The sequence below is a fragment of the Carlito syrichta genome, unplaced genomic scaffold (genome assembly GCF_000164805.1).
Source record: "Carlito syrichta isolate Samal-C Ts95f unplaced genomic scaffold, Tarsius_syrichta-2.0.1 Scaffold306754, whole genome shotgun sequence".
Classification (NCBI taxonomy): Eukaryota; Metazoa; Chordata; class Mammalia; order Primates; family Tarsiidae; genus Carlito; species Carlito syrichta.
This window is the reverse complement of record NW_007250850.1, coordinates 507715-523699: the sequence shown is the minus strand read 5'-3', so window position 1 is coordinate 523699 and position 15985 is coordinate 507715. Positions and strand designations below refer to the sequence as shown.

At 41.1% G+C, this 15985-nt stretch overlaps 1 protein-coding gene across 2 annotated transcripts in view; it reads right to left on the bottom strand.

The window, feature by feature from the left end:
* The window catches only part of BCKDHB (branched chain keto acid dehydrogenase E1 subunit beta), a 229405-nt gene that overhangs the window by 135956 nt on the left and 77464 nt on the right, over nt 1-15985 (bottom strand). For both annotated transcript variants that reach the window (XM_008063337.2, XM_008063338.2), the window contains exons 6-7: nt 13220-13317; nt 10873-10983 (exon numbers count right to left, since the gene is read on the bottom strand). In XM_008063337.2, coding sequence (XP_008061528.1) covers nt 10873-10983; nt 13220-13317 — 209 coding nt within the window. The remainder of the gene's footprint in view (nt 1-10872; nt 10984-13219; nt 13318-15985) is intronic.

Here is a 15985-nt window from a genome sequence, read left to right as displayed (position 1 = left end):
GAGCGGTCACTGCACTCCAGTTTGGGCGACAGAGTGAGACTCCAACTCAAAAAAAAAAAAAAATTCAAAACATCTTAATATTAGACCCATTTTAATAGTCTTCTCTTGTTAATGTTCATAACAACCTTTCAGCAAGTACTTCTGATCACTAATCCCATGCCAAGCACTGTTGCAGGCACTGAGCATTTAGCAGTGAGCCCACAGACAAAACTCCTGCCTTCTTAGAGCTTATCTTCCAATGGGTAGAAAAGGATCAACAACATCAACAACAAAATTACGTAATATATGAGATCGTGCAAATTGCTGTGGAGGAAAAGTAAAAAAAGGTGAAAGCGTGTCTTGGTAGAAGGATTGGGGTTCAATATTAAAGACGCTACTCAAGAAAAGTCTCAGTGAGAAAACAATATTTGAAAAGCCTTAGTGAGAAAACAATAGTGGCCTAACCACGGGGTATCTAGGGCAAGAGTGTTTTCTTTTCTTTTCTTTCTTTTTTTTTTTTGAGTTGGAGTCTCACTCTGGCGCCCAGAAGAGTGTTTTCTAAAGGTGGCTATGTGGTGGCATGTACAGCATGGTGAAGTCGGGTAAATCCGATGGCCCGTGTTGTAATTTTGACTCTTCCACCAAGTTTAAAGGGAAATCACTGAGGCCTTTTAAGACTAAAAGGAGTAGGACTCAGTTTGAAAGAATCAACTCTGCCTATAAGGAAGGGTCAGAAGCAAAAGACAGTTATAAGGAGGCCATGGCCAAAACCCAGGTGAGAAATGCTAGTGGTTTGGAATAGGGTCAAAGGTAACCACAGCAGAGGCCGTGGTCAGATTTTGGACATATGTGTAGGCAAAGCCAGCAGGATTTTGAAATTTAATCTGGGGAGACAGGACATGGCAGAAAGAGATATCAAAATAGCCTCCAAGGTGTAAAGGCAATCCCTTATTTATTTCAGTAATTAGCACAATTTAATCTCCAACTAAAGTGTAAATGTGTCAGAACTGTCAATGTTTTCTTCTCTATAAACATGTGAAAAGTGTCCCGACCTCGAGAATCACTTTCTTATTTGCAGTGTTGCATATAGTTGATTCCAAGTTAATGACAATATTCTTGAATTCTGACTTTCTTTCAAAGCCTTTCTTTAATTCATCTGTCAAAATGAAGTTATCTTCCGAAGGTAGTTTCTCTGAATCTCTGCTCACTTAAGAAAAATCTTCCTTTCAAGCTTGACAGTCCCTCAAAGGGCTAACTTTGCCTGGCCACTGCTTAGTTAATGTTGCAGCTCACTTCCAGCTCATTTTAAGCATGGTCTGTATCTCAGCAGGAAAGTCCATTAAAGCCCGTAACTTTAACCACCGTTGTTCCCCCTGGGAAGCTTGGGAGAAAACAGCTTCACTTATAAGCTTCTGTTTCACATCAGTGACAGCTGAGCTGAACTACGGGAGACATTTAACCAAGGGTGTGGACAGAATTGCCTAACAAAAGGAACAGAACCTCCTCCTGGCTAAAGGACACCAAGGTTCTCCCTGAGTCCACAAAAGGGCCCACCACAATACAAAGAAAAGGAAACACATCAAAGGGAGGATGGTGCTTCTTTTTCCTTTTTAAAACTCTTTGTTGATGTATAACATATACACAAAAGAGTACCCAGCATGTTCTGCTCAGTCTGAAAAAATTCAAGTTACGTAACCAGCACTCAGAACAAGAAACCGTGACCAGCAGCCTGTGTTCTTCATGCCCTCTTCCAATTATGAACACCCTCGAGATAATCACTAGGCCTGACCACTAACACCACCAATGAGTTTTGCCTATTTTTGAGCTTTATATACAAGAAAGCATCCAGTAGGTACTGAGTCTAGCTTCTCTAAGTTCTGTTTCTGAGATGAATACACATTATTCTATTAAATGCTGGTTCATTCCTTCTTATTGCCAAATAATACTTATTCTCTGGCTGATGGGCATGTGGGTAGTTTGCAGTGTAGAGCTACTGGAAACAGCACTTCTATGAACATTCTTGCACTTATTTTTTGTACAATTCTCTTGGGGGTAGATGAAAAATTCCTATGTATACATAGAATTCCAACTACTGGGTTATGAGATTCAGGTAGACACTGCCCAAAAGCCTTCCCAAATGGTTGTACCAGTTTCTATTGCCAATGAAAATGGTAATTATGAGACATGGGCTGCTTCACATTCTTGCCAACACTTAGTGTACCTTTGTTTTTTGAGTCGGAGTCTCACTCTGTTGCCCAGACTGGAGTGCAGTGGCACACTCACAGCTACCGCAGCCTCAGCCTGCTGGGCTCAAATGATCCTTCTGCCTCAGTCTTCCAAGTAGCTGGACTACAGGTGCACACCACCAAGCCCAACTAATTTTTTTATTTATTGTAGAGATAAGGTCTCACCAAGTTGCCCAGGCTGGTCTCAAACCCCAAGGCTCCGGCAATTCTCTCACCTCCACCTCTGCCTTCCAAAGTGCTGGGATTATAAGTGGGAGACACTGTGCCCAGCTTAGTGTACCTTTTCAAGACTTCTGCCTATATTTCTATAGAGATATTGGTCCTTTCTTTTTTATTGTAAAAGTATTTCTTTATATTTCTGGATGTAAGTTTCCTTATTTTTTCCAGATCTGTGGATTATAATATTTACTCTAAGCCGGGCTCGGTGGCTCAGCCTGTAATCCCGTGCCTTTGGGAGGCTGAGGTGAGTGGACTGCCTGAGCCCGCGGGTTCGAGACCCGCTTGGGCAACGAGACCTCATCTCTACAATAAATCAAAAAATCAGCCGGGTGTGGTAGCGCGTGCCTGTAATTCCGGCTACTCGGAAGGCTGAGGCGGAAGGATCGCCAGAGCACAGCAGGTCGAGGCTGCGGTGGCCGGGAGCGGCCACTGCACTCCAGTCTGGGCAGCCGAGTGAGACTCCAACTCAGAAAAAGAAAAAAAAAATATTTACTCTATTACTGGTATCTTTTTGATGAATAATTTTTCTTAATAGTAATGAGGTACAATGTTACTGGCCTGTTTTAAATGTTAGTGTTTTATCAGTGCACAAAATCAAAAGGACATTCACCTAGGCTTTCTCACAAGAGCTGATTTTTGTTTCACAATTAGATCTGCAACTCATGTGGAATTAACATTTGTGATGTAAGCATTACGATAAGTAATTTTCACAGTACCCAAATAAATCAACATCATTTAATGAAAACACCTTTTCCTCTCTGAAGTGCAATGTCACCTTTGTCCTGAATCAGATGACCAGCAGGTCTGTTTGTAGGCTCTCTATCCTCTTCCACTGGTCTATTTATCTATCTTTATACCAGTACGATGTTCCAATTACTACAGCCCTATAATACAACTTGATACTTGATCATTAAGTCTTCCAGCTTTGTTTTTCTTTAAAAGTGCTTAAATAGCTGAACTATATCTTATGCTCACTTCACTTCCATATTTCCTTATAGGATCATTTTCCTTTTGCCTAAGCAACTCTCTTGAAGTACCTTATTTTAGTGAACAGCTGCTATTGATAAATTGACTCCCTTTCAATTTGCCTAAACTAATTTTACTTTATCTTAATTTTAAAGGGATGTTTTTGCTGGGTATAGTATTCTAGGATAGCAAGTTAGGAAGATAAGATGACATTCCATTGTGACATGGGTGTGGTTTTCTTTGAATATGGTCTTCATAGAAGCTAGCTGTTCTTGGCCTTACAATCAATTAACATAGCATATGCCTCAGTTTACTTGGGTCTTTAACTTCCCTGAATAATATTTTGTAATTTTCTGTGTAAACTTCTGACACGTGTCACCAAATTTTTCACTAAATATGCCTAATCTTGAGGAGAAAGTGTCAAAATTTACTAAGAATTACAATTTTTGCTGCAGGCATTTTGTAGCTACTCTATCAGAATAAGATAATTTACTTTCATTTCTAGGTGGCTAAGAAATATTAGCATGAATGGATATTGAATTTTAACAAAAGCTCTTCTTGAATTATCAGGGTAATCATCATTTTTCCTGTTTTCTATTCATATGGGAAATGGTATCAACTGCTTTGGGAATGTCTGTGAACATTATCTATGCTATTTATGTTTATAAGAAAATGTCTATAATTCTTCTTTCTTATGCTGTCTTAAACTGGCTTGATATGAAGAGTATGCTGGCCTTATAAAAAAGAATTTGGAAGTCTCTCTTTCAGTTCCACTCTAGTAAGAATCTCCATAAGGAATATATTTCACCAGTAAAGTCATTTGGGCCTGGGGTTTTCTTCATATGTAGGTTAATAAAACCTGATTTAAGCCGGGCTCGGTGGCTCAGCCTGTAATCCCGCGCCTTTGGGAGGCTGAGGTGAGTGGATTGCCTGAGCCCGTGGGTTCGAGACCCACCTGGGCAGGCGAGACCTCATCTCTACAATAAATCAAAAAATCAGCCGGGCGTGGTAGTGCATGCCTACAGAATTCTGGCTACTTGGAAGGCTGAGGCGGAAGGATCGCCGGAGCCCAGCAGGTCGAGGCTGCGGTGGCTGGGAGCGGCGACAGTGAGACTCCAACTCAAAAAAATAAACAAATAAATAAAACCTGATTTAATTTTTTAAATATATAATGACTATTCAGGTTTCCTAATTCCTCTTGTATCAATTTTGAAAAAGGTGTGTTTTTCCAGGAATCTGTCCATTCTACTCAAAATGTACTCGTAAAATTATTCATAACATCATCATCAGTTGACTACTGTCAGCTCTGATTTTCCCTTCTTCATACCTAAACATCTATCATTTGGTTTTGCCCTATTTGTTTCATTAGTCTTGCTAAAAGTCTTATCAATTATATCACTCTTTTCAATATCTAAATTTTACTTTGCTGAATTTCTCTACTGTATAGTTTCAATTTTACTAATTTCTGTTTTTATTTATTACTTTATGTCCTCTACTTTCTCTAGGTTTGGTTTTCTTGCTGGAGATGAAACTCAGATCATTGATTTTTCTATTCTTATACCCGTTTTTTAAGTATATGTATTTACAGCTCTAACGTCTCCTCTGAGCATGACTTAAGCTTAGAACTGAAATTTCTGATATGTTGCATTTTCAGTATCATTCAACTCGGTACATTTTCTAATTTTTGTTGGAGTTCCTTTTACAACCCACGGTGATTTAGAAGTGAAGAACTTAATTTGTAAAAAGTTGGGACTTTTCCAGTCATCTTTATCTTTTTTTTTGGCCTTGATTTCTAACTGAATTCAAACACACTCTAAATGGCGTAGCACTTTGAAGTTGTTTTTTGGTTTTTTTTTGAGTTGGAGTCTCACTCTGTCACCCAGAATGGAGTGCAATGGCCGCTCCTGGCCACCGCAGCCTCGACCTGCTGGGCTTTGGCGATCCTTTCGCCTCAGCCTTCCGAGTAGCTGGAACTACAGGCGCGCGCTACCACGCCCGGCTGATTTTTTGATTTATTGTAGAGATGAGGAACTTGTCAAGTTGCCCAGGTGGGTCTCAAACCCGCGAGCTCTGGCAATCTACTCAACTCGGCCTCCCAAAGTGCTAGGATTACAGGCTGAGCCACCGAGCCCGGCCACTTTGAAGTTTTTTGAGGTTATATAACCATAAATGGCCCAGCACTTGGTCAGTTTTGACAAATGTTACACATTCACTTGAAGAGAATAATTTCTTGCATAGTTTGGTATGCAGTTTGTATAAGTTTACAAATTGCTTTGTTCAGGTATTCCTTAGTCTTCCTATAGTCTTTCTGTTTGATTAAACTATTTTAAGAGGACGTCTTAAATCTTCCCCCCTGTGATTGTGAATATGTTTATACCTCGTATTAGTTTTGTGTTTTGCTTTCTTTTTGCTTTCTGAATGTTGAAACTATGTCATTGAGGACAAAATAGATTTAGGATCACAATATCATCACGGTGGATTGATCCCTGTAAAGCATTATGAAATGTTCCTAGCAATCCTTGCTGTAAAGTTTTATATGAAATTAGTGTAAGTATACAGCTTTCTTTTTCCATCTCTGTATTTTCAACATTTTGGTGTTCTTATATTCAAAGTATGGCTCTTTTAAAATACATTTGGTGGTGGTGGTGGTGGTTTTTAATGAAGTCTGAGAATCTTAAGCTTTTATTAGGTTTATTTAATCCTTTTGTATTTAATTACTTATATATTTGGGTTATATCTATCATCTTACTACTCACTTCTTGCATGCGTTTCTTTTTTTTGTTTCAGACTAATATTTGTATTAATTTATAGCTCTTATTAACTTGCTACATATGCGTTACTTCGCTAATATGTCAGTTGTTACAGTAGAGATTATAACACGCATACTTGATTATAGCCTAATAAAAATGTTACACTTCCCTAATAACCCTGGAACAAGTGGATATTTTAACACCATGTAATCCCCATCCCCGCTTTTGTATTTTTATAGCCGTACACTTTGATTCCATAAACTCCACAGAAAACTATCAGCACAGTTTTGGACAACCAGTACGGAGCTATGTTTTATGCACGCCCCACTTCCATATTTCCTTCTAGGATCATTTTCCTTCTGGCTGAGGAACTCCCTTGAGTTATTTTATTTTAGGGAAAGGCTGCTGGTGATAAATTATTCCCCTTTCTATTTATCTAAACCAATTTTATTTTATTTTTATCTAAAAGGATGTTTTCGCTGGGCATGGAATTCTAACTTGGTATAGTCAGCAACTGAAGATGTCATTCCATAGTGTCATTGTGGTTTCCTTTGAATGTATTCTTCTTAGAGGTTTGACAAATTTCTGTATTATGTAGGTTGATGTTCTGAAACTTTCATGAGAAATATTATTTTGGATATTGTTTCTAACCAATTTTCTCTAGCCGCCTCTTCTGGAATTCAAACTGTGTGTGAGACAGATCTTTTGGCTGGATCCCAAACATGTCTTATGCTCTTTTCTGATTCACTCTGCTGTTTTTGTCTCTGTGTGCTTCAGCACGGACACCTTCCATGAACTTGCCTTCTAGTTGATTATCACTACTGCCAACGGAGTCACCTGTTTTGTAAACCCATCATTGAGTTCTTATTGTCAGGTATATACTTTTTGATGGTTCTATAAAGTTTATTTGATCCATACCACACACACACACACACACACACACACACACACACACACACATACACACACACACACCCCCCAGTTCTCTAGGGTAATTCTCTACCCTGTTACCTCTTTTGTTCCTGTGTTGTAGTGTTTGTATTTATTTGTCTTATAGCAAAGTGGATCTCTCGGCTTTATTTATTGTGTTAACGCCAGTATGCGTCTTTTGGGATGCTTCATCAAGAAAAGTTTATTAAATATACAAATGATTTACTGAACACATGAATTAGCATACTCTACACAGTAAAATGGCTCTGGGACATCGGAGGAATTCAAATGTTCCAGACCGCAGTCCTTGCTTGTTAACTCCAGTACCCGGGTCAACTGTGCTTCTGCTTTCTGTGGTGTTTTCTCTTGGTTACTGACAAATATTCCTGTGTCTTCAAAAACTTAGTCTTTTTTTTATTGAATGGTGGTTCATAGAAGTTCCAGATAATAATATTGAGTCCGCGCTCTGCTGGGCAGACAGAGCAGAAGGTAAATTACATTAACGCAACAAGGAACTCGGAGGGTTAAAGGCTATGTTGTGGGTTTGGGATCACCTGATCTGCTTCTGCTTTGCCTCTAAACATAAGAACTGACTCTCCATAGCTTTCAGTTGAGAGTAGGACTGGTCTTGGTTGCCTCATCATCAAGCAATAGCTTCACTTTGGAGATATTTTCTGCTTACCTCCCACCACACGCAAAATTTGGCAAATCTCTTGAGAGAAGGGCCACCTGTGTGTTTAAATCCTCTTGAAATTTCAATTCTGTCATTACAGCCCTCCAAAACGTGGGTTCTACACACCTGGATTCTCAGCTTCCAGTTTAGACCAAAGTAACAGATGTCACAAGGAAAAAGCAGCTGCAGATCATCGGTGTCCACTGACCACTCGTGTTAGGGCTCTGAACTCTCGCTGCTGATTTTCTTAAGCCACTCCATCCCCTTCACAAACCCATGCCCCAAGGCAGGTTGCTGTCTCTTAAGCACCTCAAAACTCAAGAATTTTCTCTGCCTTCCAGAGACTTCCAGCTTATCTCTTTACTATCAGGTTCAGAATTGAGTGCAGAAAACTAGGTGTGGGTTTTAGGCCCAATCATGTGTCTGGCTTTGTGACAACATTCCATAACTCTGTGCTTTCTCGCTTTCCAAGCAACTTCTTTTGTCTATTTATAACTCCCAAACAATGCAAAATGGCCTCGGCAAAAAGTATGAATTCCTCAAATGTCCCAGAGCCATCTTACTGTGTAGAGTACGCTAATGTATGTGTTCGATACATCATTTGTATATTTAATAGTCTTTTCTTGATGAAGCATTTCAAAAGACGCATACTGGCGTTGAGTTTAACACATAATAAATAAAGCCAAGGGATCCACTTTGCTATAAGACAAATAAATACAAACACAAAACAACTGAGATCATAAACATACATTTTGATTACCACAGAATTCATGAATATGAAAGAAAAAAGGTTAAGAGAACAAACCAAAAAAGCCCTCATTTTCAGTATCGATATTTAGCTCTTTTTCAAAACCATCTCTAAATCCTAGGAGGGAAAGGCTAAGCATCAAAATGTTTCTCTTTTGATACATTAAAGGAAACAGGAGATAGGCCAGGTTCAGCAATGAAGAAAGTCACGAATAGACTGAAAGTGACCATTAGAAAGGAGGAGCTGGCTTTTGCCCTCACAAATGGAAAAACAACATGATGAAAGCATCCCTCACCAAGCTCAGATAATGATGCTAACAAGTCAGGGGCTTAATGATCACTCCCCACTCAGCACTGGTCTCAAGTCTCCCCTTTTGTCCTTACCAGCAAGACAGAGTCCTAAGGGACCCCGATCTACACACCACATCACACGAAGATGCCACCGACGGATTTAACACAGGGGTGCAAAAGCAGGCTGGTATCGAAAGAAACAATTTCCCCCTTCTTTCTTCTTCTACCTCTCCTCTCCTTGTTTTCATGATTACAAATTGAGGTGTTACTATGTTTCACCGTAAACACTATCAATCTTTTTGAATGTTGACGACATACAAATGTCAATAAAGTTCTAAAGTGCTTGCCCTGACCCTGTATCAGCAACCCCCATTGCACCATGACAAGACAACCATCATACCCCCAGACAGAGGCACCGTCCAGGATAGGTGGGGGAGACGGTTTTGAACAAGCAGCCAGCTCCTGTATAACGTATTGTCCCGACAAGGACTGTTTCCCCCATACCTGGCTTCTTCCTGCCCCTTCCCTCTGGGAGCACCCTCTGGCCAAGGCTGGTCTCTGAAGGGTATGTATAGTCCCGGTAATGAGTCCTGGGGTGCAGGCAACCAAGCAGAGCTGAAAACATCTGTACACACCAGACAGGAATTTGATTCATTAATTTGCTTGCCTATAAAATGGCTGGCCTTCCTGCCCTGCCACTGTCTGAGCTGCCACTGTACCTCCCTGAGCTTTCATAAGCCCACGTCTTTCCCTGCTGGAACTCAGATTTGGGGTTACTGTGTTACTTTCAACTTGACAGCATTTGGGGACAGTTAGCTATTGGAAAGAAAACCCAGTATCTGACCGGATTTGAAAACTCCTACAAAAGGCTTTAAATTATTCCCACGTAGTTATGCATAATTCAATCTAAAATATGGCTCTTAATTATGAAAACTACAAATACAAAAGCTTAGAATGGTTGAAACCACTGGTAACCATGTCAAGTGTTTAGATGGCATCAAGTGAGTCTTCGGAAACATTTACTATAACAAATCCTAAATCTGCTACTAAATTACCCAATAATTTTCACCTAAAAACACCGTATGCTACACTTTTACAGCAGTAGTATCTGTAGATTTTCATGTAACTAACCTAACCCATAAAAAGTTAAGAAAATGTCAAAGATCTAAAAAAATTAAGATAAAATAATACCCTAGGTCTCAGGACTTATTTGCTATAGCAGTAAATCAATAAAAAGTAATACATGCAATTATTCCCTAGACTTTAATAGATAAGACGATTACAAAAAAAGAATTTAGCCTTCCTTACGTACCAATATGGGAACAGATGCTCTTTAAATTATCTAGACATCAATATTAAGGATAATGATTATAGACAGGTAAATAAGCACTAAACTATATTCTTAAGAGGGAGGCAACTATGTGAATCCTATTAAAAGTAAAAACGAGTTCAATCTAATCAGGCCAAAGGTAAAGAGACTATTTAGAAAGCATAAATCAGGGCAACAGGAACCCTACAATGCCATGTTCAAATTGTGATCCGCAGTACTGAGGCTACGTAAAGAGAGGTTATTTAAAAAAAACAAAAATCCGTCCTCATCACTTCTAGAGAGAAGATGACTAAATTAAACCTCGCCTACTGAACCCTAACCAACATGATCAAAACACAGGCACCTTCAACATCCCTGATATGCTCTATCGCTCCCACAACTCAAGCAAAGCTGATCGCATGAAGGACAGTTTCATGATATTTCGAGCAGAGAAAACTCCAGGAGGAAAGAGAAACACTAAAGCAATATGTGTCCTTAAGCGTTAAACTGATATCCAGCACCCTCTTCCTTTCATGCTGCAAGTTTTAAAAGTTCTAGGTCAGTTGAAAATGCTAAGGCCGTTTTTTGTGAGTACCCAACAAATCTGTCCCGAAGTTTTGAGGAAATAATGTTCCATGTTCAGCAGCACATATACCAAAATTGGAATGACACAGAGAAGATTAGCATGGCCCCTGCGCAAGGATGACACACAAAATTCATGAAGCATTCCTTATTTAAAATCCTAAAAAATCATATTCATACCTTACAAACTGTATCCACATCCCAAGGTAATATGGTCCTCAGATCGATGACTTCACAAGACACACCGAGCTTTTCTTTTGCCATGGAAGCCACTTCCCGAACCACATGAACCTGGAATGAGGAGAGCAACATGCAAGAATGCTACAAATGCGCAGACCCGAAAAACTAGGTGAATTCTGGCATCACTGACAGAAGTCAGAGGAAATGATCTGCATGCATGGCTCATTCCCAAATTTGCTTTAAACATGTTGACCACCTATTCTGCCAAAATAATCACATATGGATGCATGTTTTTGCAAAAAAGTGAAAAGAGGTTCTTAGAAAAGGGTAGAGAAGTCAGGGTTAGAGATATTGATCACAAAGACAGTACCCAGAAGGTAAATACAGTCACAGGAGTAGGAAGAGTTTCTAGGGGAAGCACGGAGGCCGAGAAGGAAAGGGCAAACCATCATGGAACCCAGAAGAGCATCAACATTTAAGGGAGGAAATGGAGGAAGAAAGGCTCACTGAAAGAAAGAGGGAAAGAAAGAGAAAAGGGAGGGAGAGGGAGAAGGAGAGAGAGAGAGGAGAGGGAGAGAGAGAGATTAAATAAATAGAAAGAAAACCACGAATCAGCTTATTCCGCAAGCTGAAGAAAAGGTTTCTCGGAGGTAGTAGGTGGTATCACACACCATAGCAGTATGGCATGAGGGCTGGGTTTCTAATGAGGGCTGGGTTTAACGATCAGAAGATCTGTGGTGTGAACAACCCCGGTTTAGGTAAAGCAGTGGGAACAGAACTCATAAGATACCAGAACACACAGGAGCTAAGGAATTGAAGATACAGCTGACAGAGGAGGGATGTGACGGTACCAGAGGGGAAAGGTGTACTTTAGAGCATGAGGAGGACACAGGAGAGGAGCTTGCCAAGGAATCGTAGCCTGGAGAAGGTGAATGGGAGGCAGCCCGAGCCTCCAGCAGATCTGAAGAAGCAGCTGCGGAAACACCTCTTCTTCAGAGACGAGGGGAAGAAGAAAAGGACTCGCAACAGAGGTACTAGGCCGAAGAGGAGCGAGCGAGGCCAGCTAACACCTGAGACCCTCTAACATCCCTGTTGAAAGCAAGGCCATCTGCTTGGGGGGCAGAGATGCAAATTACAAGGTGGACTGGAGGCGAGCCAAAAAGACTTGCCATCACCAGCCTGGGCAGCGCCAGTGGGACTTGACTGGCCCAGCACCACGTGGCCCCAAGCAGAAACCTGCCAGAGCTTGCGAGAGCGCAAACATCTTTGCTCCCTTCTTTATACTATGCAAGTGTTTCCTTTGTACAGAAAAAGAAAAACTGATCATTTCTTTTAAAGAAGGAGAGAGAGAAGTGCTGAGAGACAGAAGGCCTGAGAAAAAGACCTCTGCTGTAACGTCTGAAGCTAGAGCAACACGACAACAGGCCCTGAGGAGAGCGGAGGGTGCCTGGAAAAGGGAACGACATGGGATTCTGAGGCTGGATCCCTGGCCGGGTCCACATGGCCAGCAAAGTCATCCCCAGAGCTGGGAGGAAACAGGATGAAAAAGAGATCACGAGTCCTGAGCGGCCACTTAATGTGGGCTTCAAAAGAAAAGTGTTGCGATAAATACCTTCTTGTAATATTTTTATGTTTTGTAACATATTTTTCAATGACTTCACCATATGATTACAGACTTTAATATGAATAAACAGACAGCTTACCTTCACCCAGAAATCAGTACCCTAACTTCTAGTTTTGAGTACATACAACCGTGATAATCATTTCACAAGGTATGCATTCATCAAATCATCACATGGTATACTTTGGATACATATAACTTTTATTTGTCAATTACATCTCCAAAAGGTGGGGGGGAAAGAAATCAGCATCAGCAGCACCAGTCTGACCCATAAAGCACTTAATCTGAGACAAAAAAAAAAAAACAAAACAACGGCAGCCATGACGGCTCAGGCCTATAATCCCAGCACTTTGGGAGGCCCAGGTGGGAGAACTGTTTGAGCCCAGGAGCTCAAAACCAGCCTGGGCAACATTGCAAGATCTCACCTCTACAGAAAATTTTTTAGAAAATTAGCCGTGTGTGGTGGCACATACTTGTAGTCCCAGCTACTCAGGAGGCTGAGGCCAGTGGACGTCCTCAGTCCAGGTGGCTGAGGCTGCGGTGAGCCATGATCACGATGTTGCACTCCAGCCTGGGTAACAGAGTGAGACCCCAATTCGAAAAGGGAAAAAAAGAAAGAAAGAAAAAGGAGACACTGTTTTCAAGTCTTCTTAAGTAAAGATTAAATACGACAGTCTCCAAGAACGAGACAGGCTTTACCAGTGGGCAGGGGTCAGTGTCACTAACCTGAGTGCCCCAGGCAACAAGAGTGATGTCACTCCCCTCCTGGATGACTTCAGCCTGCGACAGTGGGATATTGTACGGCTCAACTGGAACTTGTTCCACTGAATCACAACAGGGAAAAAATGGAAGGTTAATTATTTGGTGTGTGATGGTTGTAAATAAAGAAATACAAGAACATCACGAGCAAAGCTTTACTTCATTCACTCCTTCCCCTAAACTCTACAGGTTATTTAAAACAGAAATAGCAGCCAGGCTCGGTGGCTCAGCCTGTAATCCCGCGCCTTTGGGAGGCTGAGGTGAGTGGATTGCCTGAGCTTGCGGGTTCAAGACCTGCGGACACAACTTGGCAAGACCTCATCTCTACAATAAAATTAAAAAATCAGCCGGGTATGGTAGCACATGCCTGTAATTCCGACTACTCGGAAGGCTGAGGCGGAAGGATCGCTGGAGCCCAGCAGGTCGAGGCTGCAGTGGCCGCTCCCGGTCTGAGCAATAGAGTGAGACTCCAACTCAAAAAAAACAAAACAAAACCGAAATAGCACTTACAGTAACAGCTCCGTATCACTACTATAGAGATGCACAAGTACAGTATAAAGGTAGAAAACAGATCAGCTATCAACAAGAAAACTTTGATCAGAAGCTAAGGAAGTCTTAATGAAGCGTGGACTTTGGTTAATAAAAATGTATCAATGCCAGTAATCAATTGCAATAACTGGACCACAGTAACGTAACGTGTTAATTACAGGGCACATTGAGAACCTAGTATATGAGAACTCCCTGTATTGTCTTCACACTTTTTATATGAATCTAAAATTCTTCTTCAAAAGATTTTTGCAGTTGTTAACACACGTGCTAAGATTTTATTGGACTGAAGTAAGCTCTCAAATCCGTTTTCTAACAAGCAGTGAATTTATGGGGCTTTGAGAAACAGGAAAAAACAAGTGGCACGACCAACTACCGAAGTACATGTTGTTTTTGCTCCTTCCACCTATGAACACTCCGTCAGCCACAGCGGCTAATGACATCTTAATTTTCAAAGCTGATTACTACCGACCCCTGAAAGATCGATGGAATCAGCTCCACAAGCAAAAGGAAGAATGAGACACTGGTCCCCAAGGAAAAACCATTTCATGACTGATCTGCTCAACCAAGTATACAACACAAGAGGTGACTGGATCTGAAAGAAAATTTTAAGGTAAGTTTTAAAATGAAACTGAGTAGGGAGTTGGTGAAATTTTGGCCAGTTATGCTGGGAGCTTGCTTGAGCTTTTATGCAAGAATACCATCTGTGGAAGTGCCGGGAAAAATCATGACTCCCTTCTATTTATTTTCCCCCGGTCTTTCTCATGGGACTGTCATACAACAATACTTTTTTTTTTTTTAATTCAAAAAGCCAGAAGAGTAAAATGAAGGTAAAAGCCTCCCTCTGTGCCCAGCCAGCTCCACTAGCCACAAGTGATCAACACCCACAATCCCCTGAGTGTCTGCCATGGATAGCTCTCACACCCCCGGGTATCCAAGCTTCTGAATCCTCTTCCTACACGGAGTACCTCCCCTACCTGATGAGGCAGGGCCCTCTGCCCATGACAAAGTGAGTCCCACCTCCTCACTCTCCCAGCTCCCCTGACAGCTCAGGCATGAACTTGGGCTCCACCAACCCAGTGCGCCCACAGGACACTCTGGATTGGAAGCCGATGCCACAAAAAAGCAGCAACTGGCCCGAGTCACTGCAGAACGCTGGGAACAGGGGAGACGAATCCAGCACCCACGTTCCCTGGCATCAACAGTTGAGATCACTGCATCGTGCCCCCAGGGACAGTTGCCTGGCATCTTTGCAGAAGTAGCTATTAACAGCAGTTATTAATATTTTGCCCATTGCATCTAGATGGATGGCCTCTAAACCTGGTTCTCAGGGACCCCAGAGATCTGTGAACTGTTTATTATCCTTCAATAAATCTTTCTACTTATACTGGACAGAGTTTATTTCATTTGCTTGAAAACTAAGAACTCTGACAGATTCAGAATCTCTTCAGATGTTTACAACCTGCAAGGATGCATATACGTAGACTTTTTTTCTTTTCACAAACAGAATCACATGGTGGACACTGTTGAGAACTCTTCTACAATCTACAGGGTTTTCACTTAGCGGTGAATCTTGACCAAGTTTCCACATCAAGATACAGTTTCTAAAACCATATTGGAGTAAAAACTATTAAATTTAATGGGGTTCTTATGGGTGATGTGGTGAGGAATTTTACTCCTTGGGTTTTTGGGGTTTTTTGGTATATTTCCAATCCCACGGCATTTCTGTAATCAGTGCCAGAGAGAGAGAAACATTCTATAAATGATTAATACGGTTAAATGGAACCAACCATGCTGTCCATCAAAAGAGGACTGGATTTAAAAAATGTGGTACATATACACAATGGAATATTACACAGCTATAAAAAAGAACAAAATCATGAATTTCGCAGCAACCTGGATGGAATTAGAGTTTATAATACTGAGTGATCTCTCACAGAAACAAAGATCTGAGCATCCCATGTTCTCACTCATAAGTGGACCTTGAATAACTACCATATTACTATAAGAAAAAGATTGACAGTGGCAGGAAACCATGGGGGGGGCAGGGAGGGGCAGGGAGGTGGGATTAAAGGTAGTCAATGTCTGTCTGGGGACGGGGTCACACCTCGTCAACAAGGGTACCTGCACAATGCATATTTGTATACTTAACTCTTAAATGTACCCCACAATTTTAAAGTAAAAAAT